Source organism: Hippocampus bargibanti, linkage group LG01 (genome assembly GCF_051943395.1).
Source record: "Hippocampus bargibanti isolate YZ-2025 linkage group LG01, ASM5194339v1, whole genome shotgun sequence".
Classification (NCBI taxonomy): domain Eukaryota; kingdom Metazoa; phylum Chordata; class Actinopteri; order Syngnathiformes; family Syngnathidae; genus Hippocampus; species Hippocampus bargibanti.
In genome coordinates this window covers 31,401,606-31,418,657 of record NC_142734.1, presented here as the reverse complement: position 1 = coordinate 31,418,657, position 17,052 = coordinate 31,401,606, and the positions used below count along the sequence as shown (strand labels likewise).

Here is a 17,052-nt window from a genome sequence, read left to right as displayed (position 1 = left end):
TTGATGATACATCACGCAATTTGCTTCACTTTGCCACATCCAATATTGATGCTCATCTTAACCTGAAGAACGCAAGTGAGTTGAATTTACAGAATACATGCACGTCATGGCACATGGTCGAGATGGTGCCACCTCTGCCTAGATTTGTGCCAGGAATACTGTCAAGGTGAAGAAGTAATACACAGGGTCGTTTGTCTTGTCATTGATTAAACAACAGATGGAATGGCTACCGAGCGTAATACTCCAAAATGTGGACTCTACAAAATAAAACTTTTTGTACAAGACTGTAAACGATTAAAAAAGGAGGGTGAGGGCAAACAATATTAAAAAAGCAAAATTCTCATGGTGGGAGCTGGGCACACAAAGCCTTGTCATAACAGATTACCTCACATGTTTTGCTGTGAACTTCAGCCTCCTGGATTCAATGTATTGTTCTCCCCTCTTCCTGTCCTCCCCCATCCACAGTCTCTGTGGACAAATAATGACGCCATCCACCTTTCATTGGCGGTCCGGGGCAGGGCGTGGGGGGTCTTTTTTAGCTACATTGTTTCAACAAATACATCTTCCAATGCTGTGCGTTTGTTCATTGAAAGATGTACTGCATGTCCTTGACGGGACATAAAAGTTTGCTGTCACCAAAGTTGTTTTGGAAACGCTGTCCGTCCAATGTTGTGGTTGCAGCAAGCTCAGCTGTTTGTCAAATGTTGAATCGCAGTGCTTTGGACGCTACTTATAGCCCACTGCTTTGAGTTGCATCCCTTGATAACTTTGTCATCTGTACCGTCGCCCCAAGCAACCGGGACACATCACACACTCTTTCAATGACACTTGATATGGACAAACAAGTTTTCTGTGGCAACGCGGAACGTCCACTATGCTGTGTAAGAGCGAATAACCATTAGCATCATATAGCCGTGCTCAAACTATCACCTTATGTCTACTACCCCCGCCCCCCATCCGCCCGACTGAGGCATAGTATTGCCATTGTGACGTGTGAATGGCTGACAGTCCACTCAAGGTGATAGTGTCGGGCATTTCTGTGAATTTGCAAGAGTGTGTGGCTTGGTCAGGAGACATCCATATCTCTGATCACACATAGCCACACAGAGAAGCCATTTGTGAACACATTTTACGGTTGGGTCTGTTCTTTTGTGCTCCTTTTAATGACTTAATGTTGTCCTCTTCTGACATAGCTTTCTCTCGAGTCACATTCATACTCATCTCATCGGGGAGGGCGAGTAACACTCCAGTGACAGACATATTGTGGCCCTCAGACGACATCCACATATGCCACATTTTTTTGCGGTACATCAGATACCACAAATGACTTTTTGTAATTGACATGTTTTATCACCAACATCATATCTTATCTTTTCCTCAGCTGTCAGTGCTGAGTTTCATGTGCTAGTTTGAAGGCTGGTCGATGTAATTACGTATTTCTGTTACAAAGGTATTTATTTATTTTTTGGGGGGTGGGGGAAAGGTTACCATAAAATGCTGCATGAGAACTGCATCAACATTTTTTCAAGGTGAGCCATTATATCACCATGCAACTCATGTTTGCACAGCCCGCAGGGAGGCAAAGTACCACTGCAGGGACTGAAGGACAAATGTGCTAATTTGACCCCCCCCCCACACACACACACACACCGATTCACCTGCTGCCTGAAATTGAAAAAAAAAAAAACAAATCATTTGCTTCCTATCGATGTTGTCCAAATGTTTGAATTCCTAAGTGATAGGGCCAGGACAATTCCCTTTTCTCATCTCAAGCGAATGTCCCGAGATTTTAGCCCCCGTCTGGTGTGCAGAGACCCTCGAACAACCATATTACCCCAGGCAGCTTCACTTTGGCCGGATTACTGGCCCCATGTTAAATGCCAGAGTGCAACATATGTGATGGTTACGTGTGATCTTCTCTATTTAGAAGGAGTGGATAGTTCACAGGTACGCACCTCATCTTAAAATGGTAAGCGCCCATGGAGCAATAATAACCTGTCTGTCTGATTTAGCTCATCTCCTGCTCATCAGGAACCGAAAATCCGGATCAGTGACATTTAAGAGCAAATAAATATTTGACTAGGTAATGATGTCGCTGCTGTGAATTCTTCTCAGTTCAGTGGCTCGTCTCATTGTTCATTTCCAGTCATCCATTTATTTTTTGCGGGTTAAGTTTTTCTGGATAATCACATGCTGACCCAGATAGGGTGTTTATGTATGTGTGCAGACGTAATACCGACAGGTTAGATATAATATTGAATGCTTTGTGCATTCTGAAAGTTATAATTTGACACTTTCATTGGTCTGACATTCGAAGGAAAATATTTCCACTCTCACATGATGATTATTCTGACTTTGAAATAGCCCTCATGCAGTTGTTACATTATTATTCATAATCTTGTTTTCAGTACTCTGTCATCTAAACAACTGTTAGGGAAAATAGTTGAAAAAAGAAAATACAGAGAACAGTGTACTGCATTCTCCCCCTCTTTGTGCCAAGTGAAAGTTGTTATGGCAACCAGTAGCTGCTTCCGTACCTGTTGCCATGGTTTAGAAAGACGTACGATGACGCCGTTGATTACACTGCAGATTCGTCTGGCATTTTAAGTTCAGGACGATTTTCTACTGCGTGGCTTGCTGTTCATGTGTAGGTTTTTGTTTTGTTTTTTTAGCACATGTAAACACCTTCTCAGATTCTAGCTTGTTTGTCAATACTAAAGTTCAACAGGTCAAAAAAAGGAATCCTGAAGCAGAAGTAAGGGACATACATGTGACCATTGGCGTGAATGAGCTCTATTTCTTGGTAGCGAATTGCGGTTGAATACGCTGATATATTTGAGTTTGTTGAGTAGCTTCATTTGAGAGTTTAGCTGCAATAATATCCGGTATTTCATTAATCACCAATTGATTATCGAATTAAGCGAAATTGTTTTGATAATTGATTTATCATTAATATACCCATTTTACTTAAAAAAAAGCAACCAAATGCTCAGAATTTCTGTCGTCTGCTATGAACGTCATAAAGCGTTGAATCGAAATAAAACATAAAAAAGGGCTCTAATTCAAACTTTTGTGTCCAAATTCTATTCATTGATTAATTGGCAACAACATAATCACTAAATCGATTTGTAACATATGAGTTGGAGCCGGACTTGAGACCTCGCCTGATAGATCCGCCGGATCTTGTGGTTGAGATAGATTTCTGTGTGCAGGGGGAGCATGGCCATCAAGGACCTTTCCAAGTAGGGTTCAACTCCCGGTGATGAGCAGTCTTGTATGATCTGCTTCTGAGAAAAAAAAAATATTGAACATCAACAAAACACAAAAACAAACAATTTTTGCTCAACAATAGAGTCCTCACATCATGGCTAATAATCAGAATGACAAATGGATGGTCATTCATCTTGCTGGCTTGTCATCACCATCCCACGCTATTGTCGTCGCCTTTCTGTTTTATGACTGTTCGACTCATCACTTCAGCTGCCTCCCTGTTTGCCAGAGTAAATTGTTCCAGGAAAGTGGAACGGAGGGGCATCGGTTACCAAAACACCCGTGTGTTTTTAAATACCCGGGATCCAGTGTCCCTTTGAAGGCAGGTCAAAGGTGAATTTTTTGCTTTATTTAGCCACTTGTTTCACTGTATCATCTTTCAGGAATCAGTGTGGTAGTTCCACTCAACTATTGTACCTTAACCTGTCGGCAGTTTGTAAACTTTTACAAAGTTTCCTTTTCAAAGAAAATTAAATCACACGCACAAACACACACACCATGTCATGCCCATGAACACAGCCAGCAAAGTACAAATAGCAAACCACAAATTGTATTTTGAATATTTTCTTGTTTCCATAGCAATGTTTTTGTCAGCAAAAATATTGCTGTCTGGGAAAGTAGTGCTGGAGCAGATGTAAGAGCCAAATATGCTGAATAATAATAATACATTTTATTTCAAGAATACATCATAAGGCGATATAAAAACGTATATTGTACGTTATACCATTTATTACGACATATTATTATTTCAGATATTCGATTTGTAGGTACTTAAGGAACGTGGTTTGTTATTTTGTTGTAATATTCTTACAATACCATTCAATGAATAGTATTTTATCACTCTATTTCTAGCTTATTTCAGTTTTAGAAATATTTCCTTTGTTTTATGGTGTTCTGAATATAAAATATGTGTTAGAAATGAGAACATTTAAACATGGGATTAGCATTAACCCCATGTAATTTTTAAGGGAGCATTTAGTTATTTCTTGATATATAAAAATGAAAAATATCTGTGTCCACATGCCACAGCACGAGCAAAATTGATGCAGATATATCGGTGCAGCTAAGAACAACAACATGACAAGCTCGGTGATGCTTGTCATGTTGTTGTTCTTTTGACAGCGACCACACAGACTCGACTGCCGGTTGCACTCAAGCCGTGCACTCCCCTGTCCACTATTCTAAATAATGATTTTATGTACATGGCTCAAAAATTCATCACCTTTCTACAGGCGTTGGAGTTTAGTTTCCTTGCTTGTCACATATTTAGCATGAGGATGTCATGTTTCTGTGTCTGAGGACATGCTGTGCTTTTCTGTCAGAATCTGACTGACCGAAGGTGACACACAATCCCCGTCTCAACATCTCTTGCATTATTGATAAGCACGCGGGATCCTCTGAGTACTCTGATGGGGACATGTTCATGCAAAAGCCTCTAAAGTGTCCTTAAGTCAAAGCGCGAGCCGATGATTTCAGTTGCCCGTGAACATAGTTGCATTCACGTTTTTGCTCCCAGACATGACAAAAAGCAGACTACTAAGCGTCCACTTAGAGATTTATTCAAGCCTTATTTCTTTGCACATGCATGTCATCTGCCTCCGCTCTATTACAGTCCCAGCAGATGGCACACAAAAAAGATAAACATCCATTTGAAGAGAGAAAAGAATTGCAAAGTATTGAGATATTGTTGTCTGCAAATGTCCTTCAGTAAATTCTCAGTTACGACGTGCTTTCTTTTCTTTTCGTTGTGCATTCAATGTGTGGAAAGCTTTAATAGCGTGCCCACGCGTCTCTGCAAGCATGGTTGAGAGGGATGAAATGCCTTGCATAGTTGCAGATTCACGTTCAATGGGAAATGTCTGTGTGGCCATCGGAAACACTTCGGTCGTGCATAAGTCAAGTGTCATCGGGTCTATGGCAGCTACAGCAGGTGTCGAAACCCCCCACGCCCCCTCGACCCCCTCTCACAATGCTCCAGTTTTCTTTTTAACTCATTCACCGCCATTCCCAAATTTATTCAGGAAAGGAAAATCATGACCCCTGGTCAGACCTCTGGCAGTGTTTTTCCCTTCCACAAGGGGGCAGTATTTTCCTTTTGTCAATGTTAGGGCTTTGTTACAGTTTCAGCTGTTGTTAAAGCGCTATCTAAATCAATATGTATGTATTTTATTGTATTTTGTGCAGCCACCCCCAGTTCAAGCTCAGATAACTCCAGACCCATATAATTTAGGAATTAACTCTTTTTTTCTGATGAAAGAAGAGAGTCTAATGTTTGTTATGCTGCATTGAATATTTATGTAGTCCTAAAACTCAATATTCTGTGGGTCCTGCAATTTGAGTGAAAGTGACAAAAACCCTGGCACTGGAGTGGACAAATTTTTGCACATCGTCCTGCAGTGAATGAGTTAACTGGAATATTTTCAAAAACAGCTTATATTTCAATGATGTGATATGAGTGACAAAACGATACAAGTCACCTTAACACAACTTTGTTCCTTATCCTCAGCTATCCTCAACCCCAAAGCCCCAAAAGAACCAGCAAAAACCTTCAGTTTTGATTACTCCTACTGGTCCCACACAACGGTGAGCGCAGCCTTTTTTTATATAATGATGAATAAATGAATTTCATCATGAGTTTGTTTTAAAATGACTTTAATCCGTTCTGCATTGCATCCTTTGTTCCATCCACTGCAGCCGGAAGACCCCTGCTTTGCCGCGCAGAACCAAGTGTACAATGACATTGGCAAAGAAATGCTGCAGCACGCCTTTGAGGGCTACAACGTTTGCATTTTTGCTTATGGCCAGACTGGAGCTGGCAAATCCTACACCATGATGGGCAAACAGGAGGAAGGCCAGGAGGGAATCATTCCCATGGTTTGTGCCTCAGTGCTACTTTTGTGACAATTGTTTTCGGCAAATACCTTTCTATTGGCTATTATTATTATAAAATGCTACATGGATTTCTCTTTCAGCTTTGTGAGGATCTGTTTGAGAAAATCAACGAAGATAGCAACAAAGAGGAGCTCTCCTATTCCGTTGAAGTAAATATCAGACTATTTTTTTTTCGCCGTCTCTGTCATCTTGTTACTCTGACGTTGGCTTTTCATGTTGACTTTTCCCACCAGTAGCCTTCAATTGTCTGTTGTAGTACAAATGTATAAATACTTCATCTTTATTGTCCTCCAAAAATTTTCTTGCGAAATAATAGATTCACATTAAAACGATGACATCGAGTTGGCAGGACTGGGAAATTGTGATGTGATTTTCCCGATCTGAGGCAAACGGCCTCAAAGGCACACTCAGCTCTGTCGTAACTAGAAAGAAAGATCATGCATGCATGAGGGTCTCCCAAAACTCTGAGGCTCATAACAGATTAAAACATCAACAAAACAACTCACAATTTCTCTCAAAATCTAAATATCCTAGGACCTGACCGGACATGATCAACGCATTTAGGTTTAGATGAGGAACTGACTTTAAATCCCTTGTCTGCAGGTCAGTTACATGGAGATCTACTGTGAGCGGGTGCGAGATCTTCTCAATCCCAAGAACAAAGGAAATCTCCGAGTGAGAGAGCATCCGCTTTTGGGCCCCTACGTAGAGGATCTCTCCAAGCTTGCCGTCACTTCCTATACTGACATCGCTGACCTCATGGATGCAGGAAATAAGGCCAGGTATGTAATCAGATCAGTGGAATTCTATTTTGGGGCAAAGATGTCCGAATGTGTCCGAAGTACATTATTTTCTGTTGTGTAAGGTGCACCCAAAAGCCTTGATTTTCTTCAAAAGATAACCATGCAACTTATATATAGCTTTATAGCACGGATAATAAAGTAGTGTCCACATATTAGCGTGTATTTGTGTCACTGTGCGATTTCCTGCTGGGAGGAGTGAACCTCGCCCTAATCTTCCTACGCTGCTGACTCAATAGGGACAGTCACAGGAGGAGATATGGGTTTTACACGCCATGTACTCCAAATAAGCCCTCCCAGTGTACAATGTATGCTTGTGTCTGATGTCTTCACGGTAATATCCACATCCGCCACGCAAAATAATCCCTAATTTAGCAGTCACTCGAATTGGGGTAAAGCCCCGTGATTTGTTTGTTGTATGTCAAATCTTTTCAAAGCTGCTTTCAAAGGTTTATACAAAACTACATGGTATTGGGAGGAACATCATTCCAACTGTTTCTTTTTGTTTACAGAACGGTGGCAGCCACCAACATGAATGAGACGAGCAGCAGATCCCATGCGGTTTTTACGATTGTCTTCACGCAGCGAAAACACGACAGTGAGACAGACCTTTCCACTGAAAAAGTAGGCACCTGTCAGTCATTTGATTCGCCGATTAATTAGATTTTTAAAAAATCATTCTATTGAAATTTCCATCCCTTCATGATACATAAAATTAACATTATTTCAAATTGACAGGGCAGAAAATGCATAAACATGGGTTTTCGTTGGCTGCAGGCTGCAAATTCTGATCGGCTAGTAACATATTTTTTTGTGATCGCCGATGAAAGGCATATGTCGATAATAAGTCAGGTGACCACAATGGATATGCCCCATCAACAGGAGCACCACTAATATGAACACAGGAATAATAAATAAAATAATAAAAGCGCTTTTGTTATAGTTTCAGCTGTTGTTAAAGCGCAATATATTTTTGAATGTTGCTGTGCCGATTACCATTTTGTGTTTGGGATCCTTTTACTGAGCGAGTTGCTTGTTCTGTAGCCACAAAGGTACATATGTCTTCTTGTGCCGATCCCAAGCCCGGATAAATACAGAGGGCTGTGTCAGGAAGGGCATCCGACGTAAAAGCTTGGCCAAAACAAACATGCGGATCAAACCTCTAAAGATGGAGGACACTGATTTGGTGTGGCGACACCTTGAAGGGAAAAGCCGAAAGAAGAAGAAGTTCTATTGTCTTGTATTCTTATAATTTTTTTTTCTCATCTTAATTTTATGTTTTCTTAGATTGCTTTGTGATAGCATTTCCTCAAGCACAAATAACAATGTATTTTGCATGACCACAATACTCCCCAGCTGCACCTTGACTTGTGACGGTCATGTCCAGTTTAGACATTTTTGTATATACATTTCATTCTTTGTTTCTGCTCTCCTTTCAGGTGAGTAAAATTAGTCTTGTGGACTTGGCAGGAAGTGAAAGAGCCGATTCCACTGGAGCTAAAGGCACCCGGCTGAAGGTAAGACTCAATGTATTCGTGACAGAATAAGAGTATAAATGGCTTCAATTGTTGCTACATGCGTAATATATTTATTTGGTTGCAGGAGGGAGCAAACATCAATAAGTCCCTAACCACATTAGGAAAGGTCATCTCTGCCCTGGCGGAAGTGGTGAGTGTCTTGTCTGTTTTAATTTTGCTCTTTTTTTTCCTCTTTGTTTTTGTCTGATACGCTGTAATATCTGCCCTTGTCTTTTCTCCCATCCTTGTAAATACCCGCTTACACAGGATAACTGTACCAGCAAGGTAAACCCTATGGCAGCTCAATCATTAACCTCTGATTCATCCCCACGGTGTAGATTTGACTGCCTTTTGTAATACGTAGTGGTGACATTCTGTGCTCTTCATGAAGACATTTTGTTACTCCACTGCCACATTTTCCGGTGTTTAAGGCGCACCTAAAAGCCTTGATTTTCTTCAAAGAATGACCCTGCGGCTTACATGCCTTATGTGATGTCATATTAAGGCGCAACAGGTCTCGCAACTACTGTCAGCAGCCACAGACTCCATTTCCCCTTGTAGAAGAAGTAGTGTGTAACCCCAGCCTCTACTGTAGCGCCTAATAATGTGGTGTGCCTTATATTTGGAAAACTTTGATCTATTTATATATTATATTTGGAAAACTTTTTTTTCATTCATCCCAAGTGCGCCTTGTCGTCCGGTGCGCCTTATATATATGGAAAAGGTTTGAAAATGCACCATTCGTTGGGGGTGCGCCTTATACACTGGAAAAGATGGTACCACAATTGTTTTTTTTCCTTATTGACTGAATTTGGTTCCTATCATAGTTGTGCATTCCGTCTCCATGGGCTGTAAAATCTTCAACCGTTTACCAAAAAGCATTTCAAGTCGCCTCATGTTTTGTTATCATGCACCGTGTTGCATAATTCATTATTGTCATCCTTCACCCTTGTTAAAAATCGCCATCCATCTTTAAAAAATACTCGTTGCATTTTGATTTCAGAGCAAGAAGAAAAAGAAGTCAGACTTCATCCCGTACAGAGACTCCGTTTTGACGTGGCTCTTGAGAGAGAACCTTGGTATGAATATTAGAAAATTTGTTTGACATCATTTGGCAGTGGAATGATTGAACATCATTTGTTTGAACAAATCAATGTACACAAATTTGTATGTGGTGATACAGAATTGAGTGTGGATGACGTCCCTCATAATTTACAATGTGTGCAGTGATTTGGGCATGTTGATGAAAGATAAAGTACATATAATCTACAAGTAATGAGTATGGAACAAAAACAATGGACCAGTACGCTAATGTCATTTTCATATGACTGTTTATTATTATTTTTAATAGGTGGAAATTCCAGAACTGCAATGGTTGCTGCCCTCAGTCCTGCTGATATTAATTATGATGAAACTCTGAGCACACTGCGGTAAGATTCCTGTTCTGCTGCACATTGTTATAAAGAATTCCAGATCATTCTAATTTGCTTTATTTGATCATTTCTAGATATGCCGATCGAGCCAAGAATATCAAATGCAATGCTGTCATCAATGAAGATCCCAACAATAAGCTGGTGCGTGACCTGAAGGATGAAGTTGCCCGACTGAAGGAACTGCTCCGTGCACAAGGACTGGGAGACATCCTGGACAGTGAGTGTTATATCAAAATTGCGCACAAAATGGGCCTCCCTCTCTTATCGTCTCATTTCAATTATTTTTTTTCTGCCGCATAGTTTCCCATAGATGCCATCACTCTGCATGATTGAACTCTTGTACAAATGTCATCTACAACCACTAACCAAAAAGGATTTTCAAACCAATTGCATTTTTTGGTGTCTCAGTTACAATATCGTTGAGTCCAGTCTGTAGATTTTGCAAGTATGATCATAAGTAATGACTGTAAATACTGTTGTATATTTTAACATGTGACAAACTACTACACTTGTATTCTCAATTCCACACACATGAGAGGTACAAACTGGGCCTACAGTAACTTGCTCATTTCTCACTTTTGCGTGTAACCACCATTTGTTGTCATCATTGTTTCCATTCTCATTCTGCTCAGCCAATAACATGTCAAAAACATCTTCCCTGTCATTCTACCTGTTCTGAACTCTGACCCCCTTCATCTTTTCCTTCTTACCCTCAGTTGATCATCTGGGGGATGATTGCCAAGGAAGTGGAATCAAATGTTTGTATATGTCTGGTAGTTATGCACTGTTTTTGCTGTTTGCTCTTTAGCAGTTACGAGAATGTTGTTTTCAGACCTAGGGCTAGGCGATATATCAAAGATAGTCGATGTTTTATTTAAACAACAAATTTTCAGCCATTGAAGTTGTCATAGCAACCAAAAAAAAACAATCCACTAATTATAATGAGAACTGCGTATATAAAGTATGTATTTCTTAAAGATCACTTATTGTGAATGCCTAATTATTTTGCCCATTTCTTTTGTTGAGACTATAATGCTAGCTGCTATTCCAATTTCCAACACGGTTGCTCAAAACCACTAAGTTGCACTTCCGGGTGGCGTCTTTTCATAAGGATATATTTTTATCTTTTTACCCAAACAAAATAAACACCACCAATGTTTTTTTACGTTTATGCGGTTATCCAAAAGACTTAATTTTAGATAGCAATATCGCCTAGCCTTAATAAAAACTGCTACCAGCTTTGCATGAAAATTTTGGAACTGCTAAATGTGAATAAAAATGCAGGGCTTCGCTCGCTGTGCTGTTCTGGCCATGGTTAGCATGCTATTAGCTTAGCCTGTGCTTGTTTTGATGAAATTGGCTAGGGTCTCAAATGACCATTAAGAGTGCCCTTTTTTCAAGCTAGTTCCCCATATCCATGTCATTCAATAACTCACATTCTTACATCTTTCTTGGTTGGCGTGTTTCTTTGGATTTATTTTCTAACTAAACGTCCACTGCAGGTGACAAAGCTCAAAGCTTTACAATGCCACTGCTCAGTGGTCAACCTGAGGTTCAGAGCTTCAGACCAAAAGGTGCATTGAATAGAAATTGTGTGTAGCCTAATCAGATTCCACTAACCTAAAGTGAGTAGTTGGTGTGTTAGTTTGCGCTAGGCTGTATTCCTAACACTCTTTCCCTTATAACCTTTCTATTGTACTAACATTCCATGTTAATGTGTACGAATTGTTAAGGAATTAAAATCAGAAATCCAATTTGGCTCTTGTGACTGCCAAAGTCCTACGAAAAAATGGTGTAGATGCAAACGTGTTTGTCATCCACCTTATTTAAAAAAAAGCGAAGTGATGTGTTTTCTCTTTGGTTATATTAACACTCGGACTGATTGCTGTGCTTCTGGCATGATGTGGATGAGGGATAAATTGTAGCTCGAGTGTGTGCGGCTGTGTGAGATCAACTGTCATCCAAATATGGGCAGCATGTAATCAAATGTCATTTGCCCACTGGACCATCTTGCAATGTCAATCATGAGTCCATGTTAACATCGATACCGGGATAGCATTTTTCGCACAGACAAATGCATATAAGGAACTGTTGTTTTCAGGAGTTGTACAAAGGGAGATGGAAATGCAGATGCTTTGTTACACTTTACAGTTAAAGCAGACGGAGGAACAAATTTGCTATATCTTGTATGAAAACTGCTTTTCTGTAGCCTTTATGATGCGCATTTGTCGAAACCCCGTACAATGTGTGTCTCACATTGGTCTTCCCTCCTTTGTCTCCCCCACTTTCCCTGTCTCTGTTTCTTCTAATCTCCTGATGTTCGATTTTGTTCCTGTCATTTCATGTTTTATCACCCCCCCAATCCGACCCCCTGCCGACACCCACCTCTCTTTCCCTCTTGCTGTCGGTACAGACCTCAAAGACATTCAGAACAATAAGAATAGAAACTTGATAGCCTCAGAGAACCAACGCCCTGGCCATTTCTCCACAGCCCCAATTGGCTCCCTGATTGCTTCTCCATCCTCTGGCACCCTGTGCAGCCAGGGTGTCCTGCAGTCTGCCACCAGCATTCAGGAGCGGATCATGTCCACTCCCGGAGGAGAGGAAGCCATTGAAAGACTCAAGGTAAAGCAGGACTGTGGGGGCTACATTGTCCCACTGAAGTGTAAAAGTCAAAGTGGAGTGGTTCTTAGTTAAATTGTATTTATTTATTTCTTGAACACTTTTTAACTAATTCACAGCATAAACTGGATAAACACGTAATAATAGAGCAGGTCATCTGTAAAATTCTATAAAACATACTACAACATGTTTTATTTTCATCAAATTTAACAACAACATTAACATCGGGACATAAAAACATCTCTCTCTCTCGCCGTCTACCACAGACATGTTGGCACCTGTCCCAGCTATCACAGCATAACGATAACGTCCGATTTGCACAGATCTCAGCCAAACATGTCTGCTTGTTAGTAAAAAAAACTTAATTCAACGATATGGATGTGTCAGTCACAATCACAATCAGAAAGTGTTTAATAGTTCCACAATTGGGACATTTTCAATCTACAGCAGCAAAATTGAGATGGGTTTGGGGGGGGATAAAAACTAAGTATTTTATGCATATTGAGGGATGCATGACAAGAGGATGTGACGTATAAGGAAGCGGAGGGTAGTCGTGTGGTGCATTAAGGTCTGCTCAGTTTGGTTGAGAGCCGAATTCAGTTGTATACCGGAGCATAAAAAACCCGACATTTTTGGTTGGAAACCAAATTGAATGAGAACCGAGACGTTCGAAAACCAAGGTTTCACTGTATATCATTAAAGGCATGAACACTTCATCATTAACCCTCATATTATGTTACAGGTCAATTTTACCCTTTTCCATTTTTGTGTTGATTAAAGCACTGGACATCCTTTCCTTTTCCTTTCTGCAAAACAGTACTAAAATATCCATATGGGATAGAACATATGTGGTCTCAGCAAGATTTGTTGCTGATGTCACCTATTAATTCAGTGTTTTGGGTGGATTTTTACATACGGGTAAAAATGACCCACAACATAATCAACATGATTTTTATTTCAACAGAATGTGAGGGTTAATTATATGCAAATGTATGATAACTAAAAAAATCAACCTAACAATCTTCCTCAATTCATGTAGTCATTTCAAAGCAGTGGTGGCTTTTCCTGCCGTCACTCTTATACTGCTCATATAACTGTTGATATAGCGGCGTAATCATCCAACTATTTCTGGAGGCAGTTGCCATGACAACCACAGTGCCCACTCTCGAGTCTTATCAAGTGACGTCAAGCTTGTACGCAGATATGGAGGAAAATGGACAAAAATAGCTCCTGAGTAATTCCATTTTATCTCCTGGAGTGAGGCACATACTGGTTGATTGTCGTGTTTGTGATCCCACCGCTTACTCCTTGTGATCCAAATGTAAAGATGACATTAGATGTACAAATAAAAGATGAGCTAAGTTCACTGTTTAAGCCTGTCAACTGTTTCACATTTTGACTTTTTTTTTTAGGAATCTGAAAAGATCATTGCAGAGCTCAATGAAACTTGGGAAGAGAAGCTGCGAAAAACCGAGGCCATCCGCATGGAGAGGTCACTATCACATAGCCACTCAATCCATAGTCAGTCCTCCAACCACAACATGCTCAGCTTTATTGAACCTCTACTGTCATTACCTTTAATGATGAAGGCATGATGGCTTTTCATCCATTGTTTTTAATAGATGAAAACTAATTATCATTAATTAAATTGTGTATTTTCTGTGCTACGATGCAAAACACAAAAATTATACTACATGCTGTGCCTTCTTTACAGGGAGGCGTTACTTGCAGAAATGGGAGTGGCAATCCGCGAAGATGGAGGCACTTTGGGGGTGTTCTCTCCGAAAAAGGTAGACAAGTCATCATCACACCTGCATGCTGACAATGACGAAGGGGATTTTGTTATTCAACCACTCTCTACCATGGCTTCCTCTTTTTGTGTTTCACATGTTACTGTGTTTTTCAAGAACCCTGCCTGCACCATCTTTTGTTCTTCCTTTAGATCTGATCTTTTCTGTTTTTGTCTTTACGTGTGATTATTTGCCTTTTCGTGCACACAGCTCAGCCGCGAAAATCCATTTGATGAACACGTTGATTGTTTTTCCAAAAAGAAGGTTTGTCCATTCAAGTAGGCAGAAAAAAGTGTAATTGCCGAGTCATTCCCTTAGGAAGATTCCCTTTTCTTTGTGTATTGTAGATATTAGATTGAAACAACAAAAATGTTGTAATTGATAAGACTTTCACAGAGACTAGCGTGACGATCCCCCTTTTTGTACTTTGTTGTATCCACAGTTTACTGGAATTCTTTGTTTTTCCATTTTTGTTCACATTCATTTGTCTTCATTCTTATTCTTTTCTCTCTCATTCCCTGCTGCTCCGTTGGTTAGCATTTCAATGAGAAGCCTTGTGATCTCTATACAGACTTTAATGGTGTCTTCTCCCCAAAGAAGGTTGGTCGTTTTACAGAGATCTGTGTTGCGCTAGCACGGCTTAACTAGAAAGTCGGAAAATGTACTGTATTTGAAATAGTTATCGTTACAAGCAAGCTCTGGTAGAAAACAATGCTCACCTGTGCCCGATGTATGTTTCTGTGAGGATAAATGGTTCAGATTATGGATGGATGGACGTTGTTTTCATATTACATCATAGTTAACTGTCTCCCTGTCATGTTTCCGCGATAGACTCCTCATCTGGTTAACCTCAACGAGGATCCCCTCATGTCAGAGTGTTTACTCTACTACATCAAAGATGGAATTACAAGGTAAATGAAACGGCATACATATATTAAAAAAACATTCACATTAATCACAGTGAGGTATCCTAATCAACGAATCTCAAAAGGTCACATTGTAACATACTAAAATGCCTGTCTTTGCAATGCCAGAGAATAAAATAAGCCTCTGTAATGGTTTCAGGGTGGGACAGGCTGACACTGAAAGAAGGCAGGATATTGTCCTGAGTGGTGCTCATATCAAGGAGGAGCACTGTGTTTTCCGCAGTGAGAGGAATGCCAATGGAGATGGTAAAAAAACGTGTTTTTTGTGTAGTTTTTTCAGTTGCATAAAGTTTTACACGTTGATTATATCTTCCTATGTCATAGTCAGATTTAGAATCAGAAAGCCTTTAATAGTGGCACAAGGGGGAATTTGCAATAAAACAGATGCCGTTTACCTGCAAAGTCAAACACTATTGCGTATGCATAGAATAGATACATATGCATGAACTAATTCTAAATGTAGAATGGGAAGATAAGCTATATACACACTAAGACAATACAGAATAAGATTGTCATTTGTGCTTGTTGTGTTTCTGCTGAAGTTATCGTCATGCTTGTGCCCTGCGAGGGATCAGAAACTTATGTCAATGGCAAGCGAGTTGAGGACTCCATCCAGCTGCGGTCAGGTATGTTCATTTACAAAGACCAGTTGTAATTTTAAAAAAATGAGGAAAAACTAAATCTCTGCTCTCTTTCAGGAAACCGTATCATAATGGGAAAGAACCACGTGTTCCGCTTCAACCACCCCGAGCAAGCTAGGGCGGAAAGGGAGAAAACGCCATCGGCCGAGACCCCCGTGGAGCCAGTGGACTGGACTTTTGCTCAGAGAGAGCTTCTGGAGAAACAGGGTATTGACATGAAGCAGGAGATGGAGAAAAGGTGATGCTTTACATTAAATTCAAGGTACAATATTGTGTATTATTTTTTTTCAAAGCTTGACGGTCTTTTTGGGTAGGCTCACCGAGATGGAAATCCTCTACAAAAAGGAGAAGGAAGAAGCTGACCAACTTCTTGAGCAGCAGAGACTGGTGAGTCCAACGCAGCTGGTCTTCCTACCAACTTCTCAGTTTAAATGTTTTTTTGTTTTTTTTTCCCAAGTAGCTTGTTGGTATACAATTTTAATAGTGATTTTTGAATGGGTGGAACCATATCTAGGATGCTTTCTATGTCCCAGTTGTCGCAGCGAAAGACAGTTTATTGAGTGATACTGCAAACTTGTCATTTTTATGCAAGGGTTTGGAGTTGTTTGGCCAATTTCAATTGCAAATTACTAATTCTCATGCTGAGCTATATGTATGTGTGCGGCACCAGTGCATGTCTATGGTTCTTGCATGGAAATTTTGTTTTGAAGCCGGTGAGCTTTCAGCTGAAGGTCTCTAGCAATTTGAAGGACTGTGTTGGATTGTGAAGCTTTCTCCTTTTTTCCCCCAAAAGCCCTTTCTCACTTCTCATCTATAGTGACTTTGAATCTTGCAAAACAGCTAGCATCAAGTAGGGATGGGCATTTTTAACCCACATCTTATTGATTGAATGATTTATTGATTATTGTTCATTTTTAAAAAAATATAGTCTTTTTAATGTTGATTTTTTTATTGGATCTTGAGTGCGAACTAATGTTGCTTAGGTCTGTATGAATGTTCCTCTGCTTTATATAGCTTATCTTCCCATTCTACATTTAGAGTTTGAGCGTCAACGCTGGTTGTATATGAATGTGTGGACACCATTTTCTCTCAGTTGTGCTAAGCAATCAACTTTCACCAATGAATCCACCAAATTATTCATGATCAGCTCATCAAATAATC

At 40.1% G+C, this 17,052-nt stretch overlaps 1 protein-coding gene across 18 annotated transcripts in view; it reads left to right on the top strand.

Annotated features, from left to right (window-relative positions):
- kif1b (kinesin family member 1B) overlaps nucleotides 1–17,052 on the top strand; it is a 49,158-nt gene that overhangs the window by 10,342 nt on the left and 21,764 nt on the right. For 6 of the 18 annotated variants that reach the window (XM_089010659.1, XM_089010615.1, XM_089010607.1 and 3 more), the window contains exons 3-23: nucleotides 5,777–5,853; nucleotides 5,965–6,144; nucleotides 6,243–6,311; nucleotides 6,766–6,944; nucleotides 7,475–7,586; nucleotides 8,402–8,479; nucleotides 8,565–8,630; nucleotides 8,747–8,764; nucleotides 9,483–9,558; nucleotides 9,831–9,909; nucleotides 9,987–10,129; nucleotides 10,629–10,685; nucleotides 11,415–11,486; nucleotides 12,326–12,537; nucleotides 13,947–14,026; nucleotides 14,249–14,324; nucleotides 15,156–15,235; nucleotides 15,390–15,496; nucleotides 15,793–15,876; nucleotides 15,949–16,129; nucleotides 16,206–16,278. In XM_089010659.1, the coding sequence (XP_088866785.1) occupies nucleotides 5,777–5,853; nucleotides 5,965–6,144; nucleotides 6,243–6,311; nucleotides 6,766–6,944; nucleotides 7,475–7,586; nucleotides 8,402–8,479; nucleotides 8,565–8,630; nucleotides 8,747–8,764; nucleotides 9,483–9,558; nucleotides 9,831–9,909; nucleotides 9,987–10,129; nucleotides 10,629–10,685; nucleotides 11,415–11,486; nucleotides 12,326–12,537; nucleotides 13,947–14,026; nucleotides 14,249–14,324; nucleotides 15,156–15,235; nucleotides 15,390–15,496; nucleotides 15,793–15,876; nucleotides 15,949–16,129; nucleotides 16,206–16,278 (2,099 nt within the window). The remainder of the gene's footprint in view (nucleotides 1–5,776; nucleotides 5,854–5,964; nucleotides 6,145–6,242; nucleotides 6,312–6,765; nucleotides 6,945–7,474; nucleotides 7,587–8,401; nucleotides 8,480–8,564; nucleotides 8,631–8,746; nucleotides 8,765–9,482; nucleotides 9,559–9,830; nucleotides 9,910–9,986; nucleotides 10,130–10,628; nucleotides 10,686–11,414; nucleotides 11,487–12,325; nucleotides 12,538–13,946; nucleotides 14,027–14,248; nucleotides 14,325–15,155; nucleotides 15,236–15,389; nucleotides 15,497–15,792; nucleotides 15,877–15,948; nucleotides 16,130–16,205; nucleotides 16,279–17,052) is intronic. The other 12 variants (XM_089010651.1, XM_089010526.1, XM_089010624.1 and 9 more) reach the window with 9 other exon arrangements.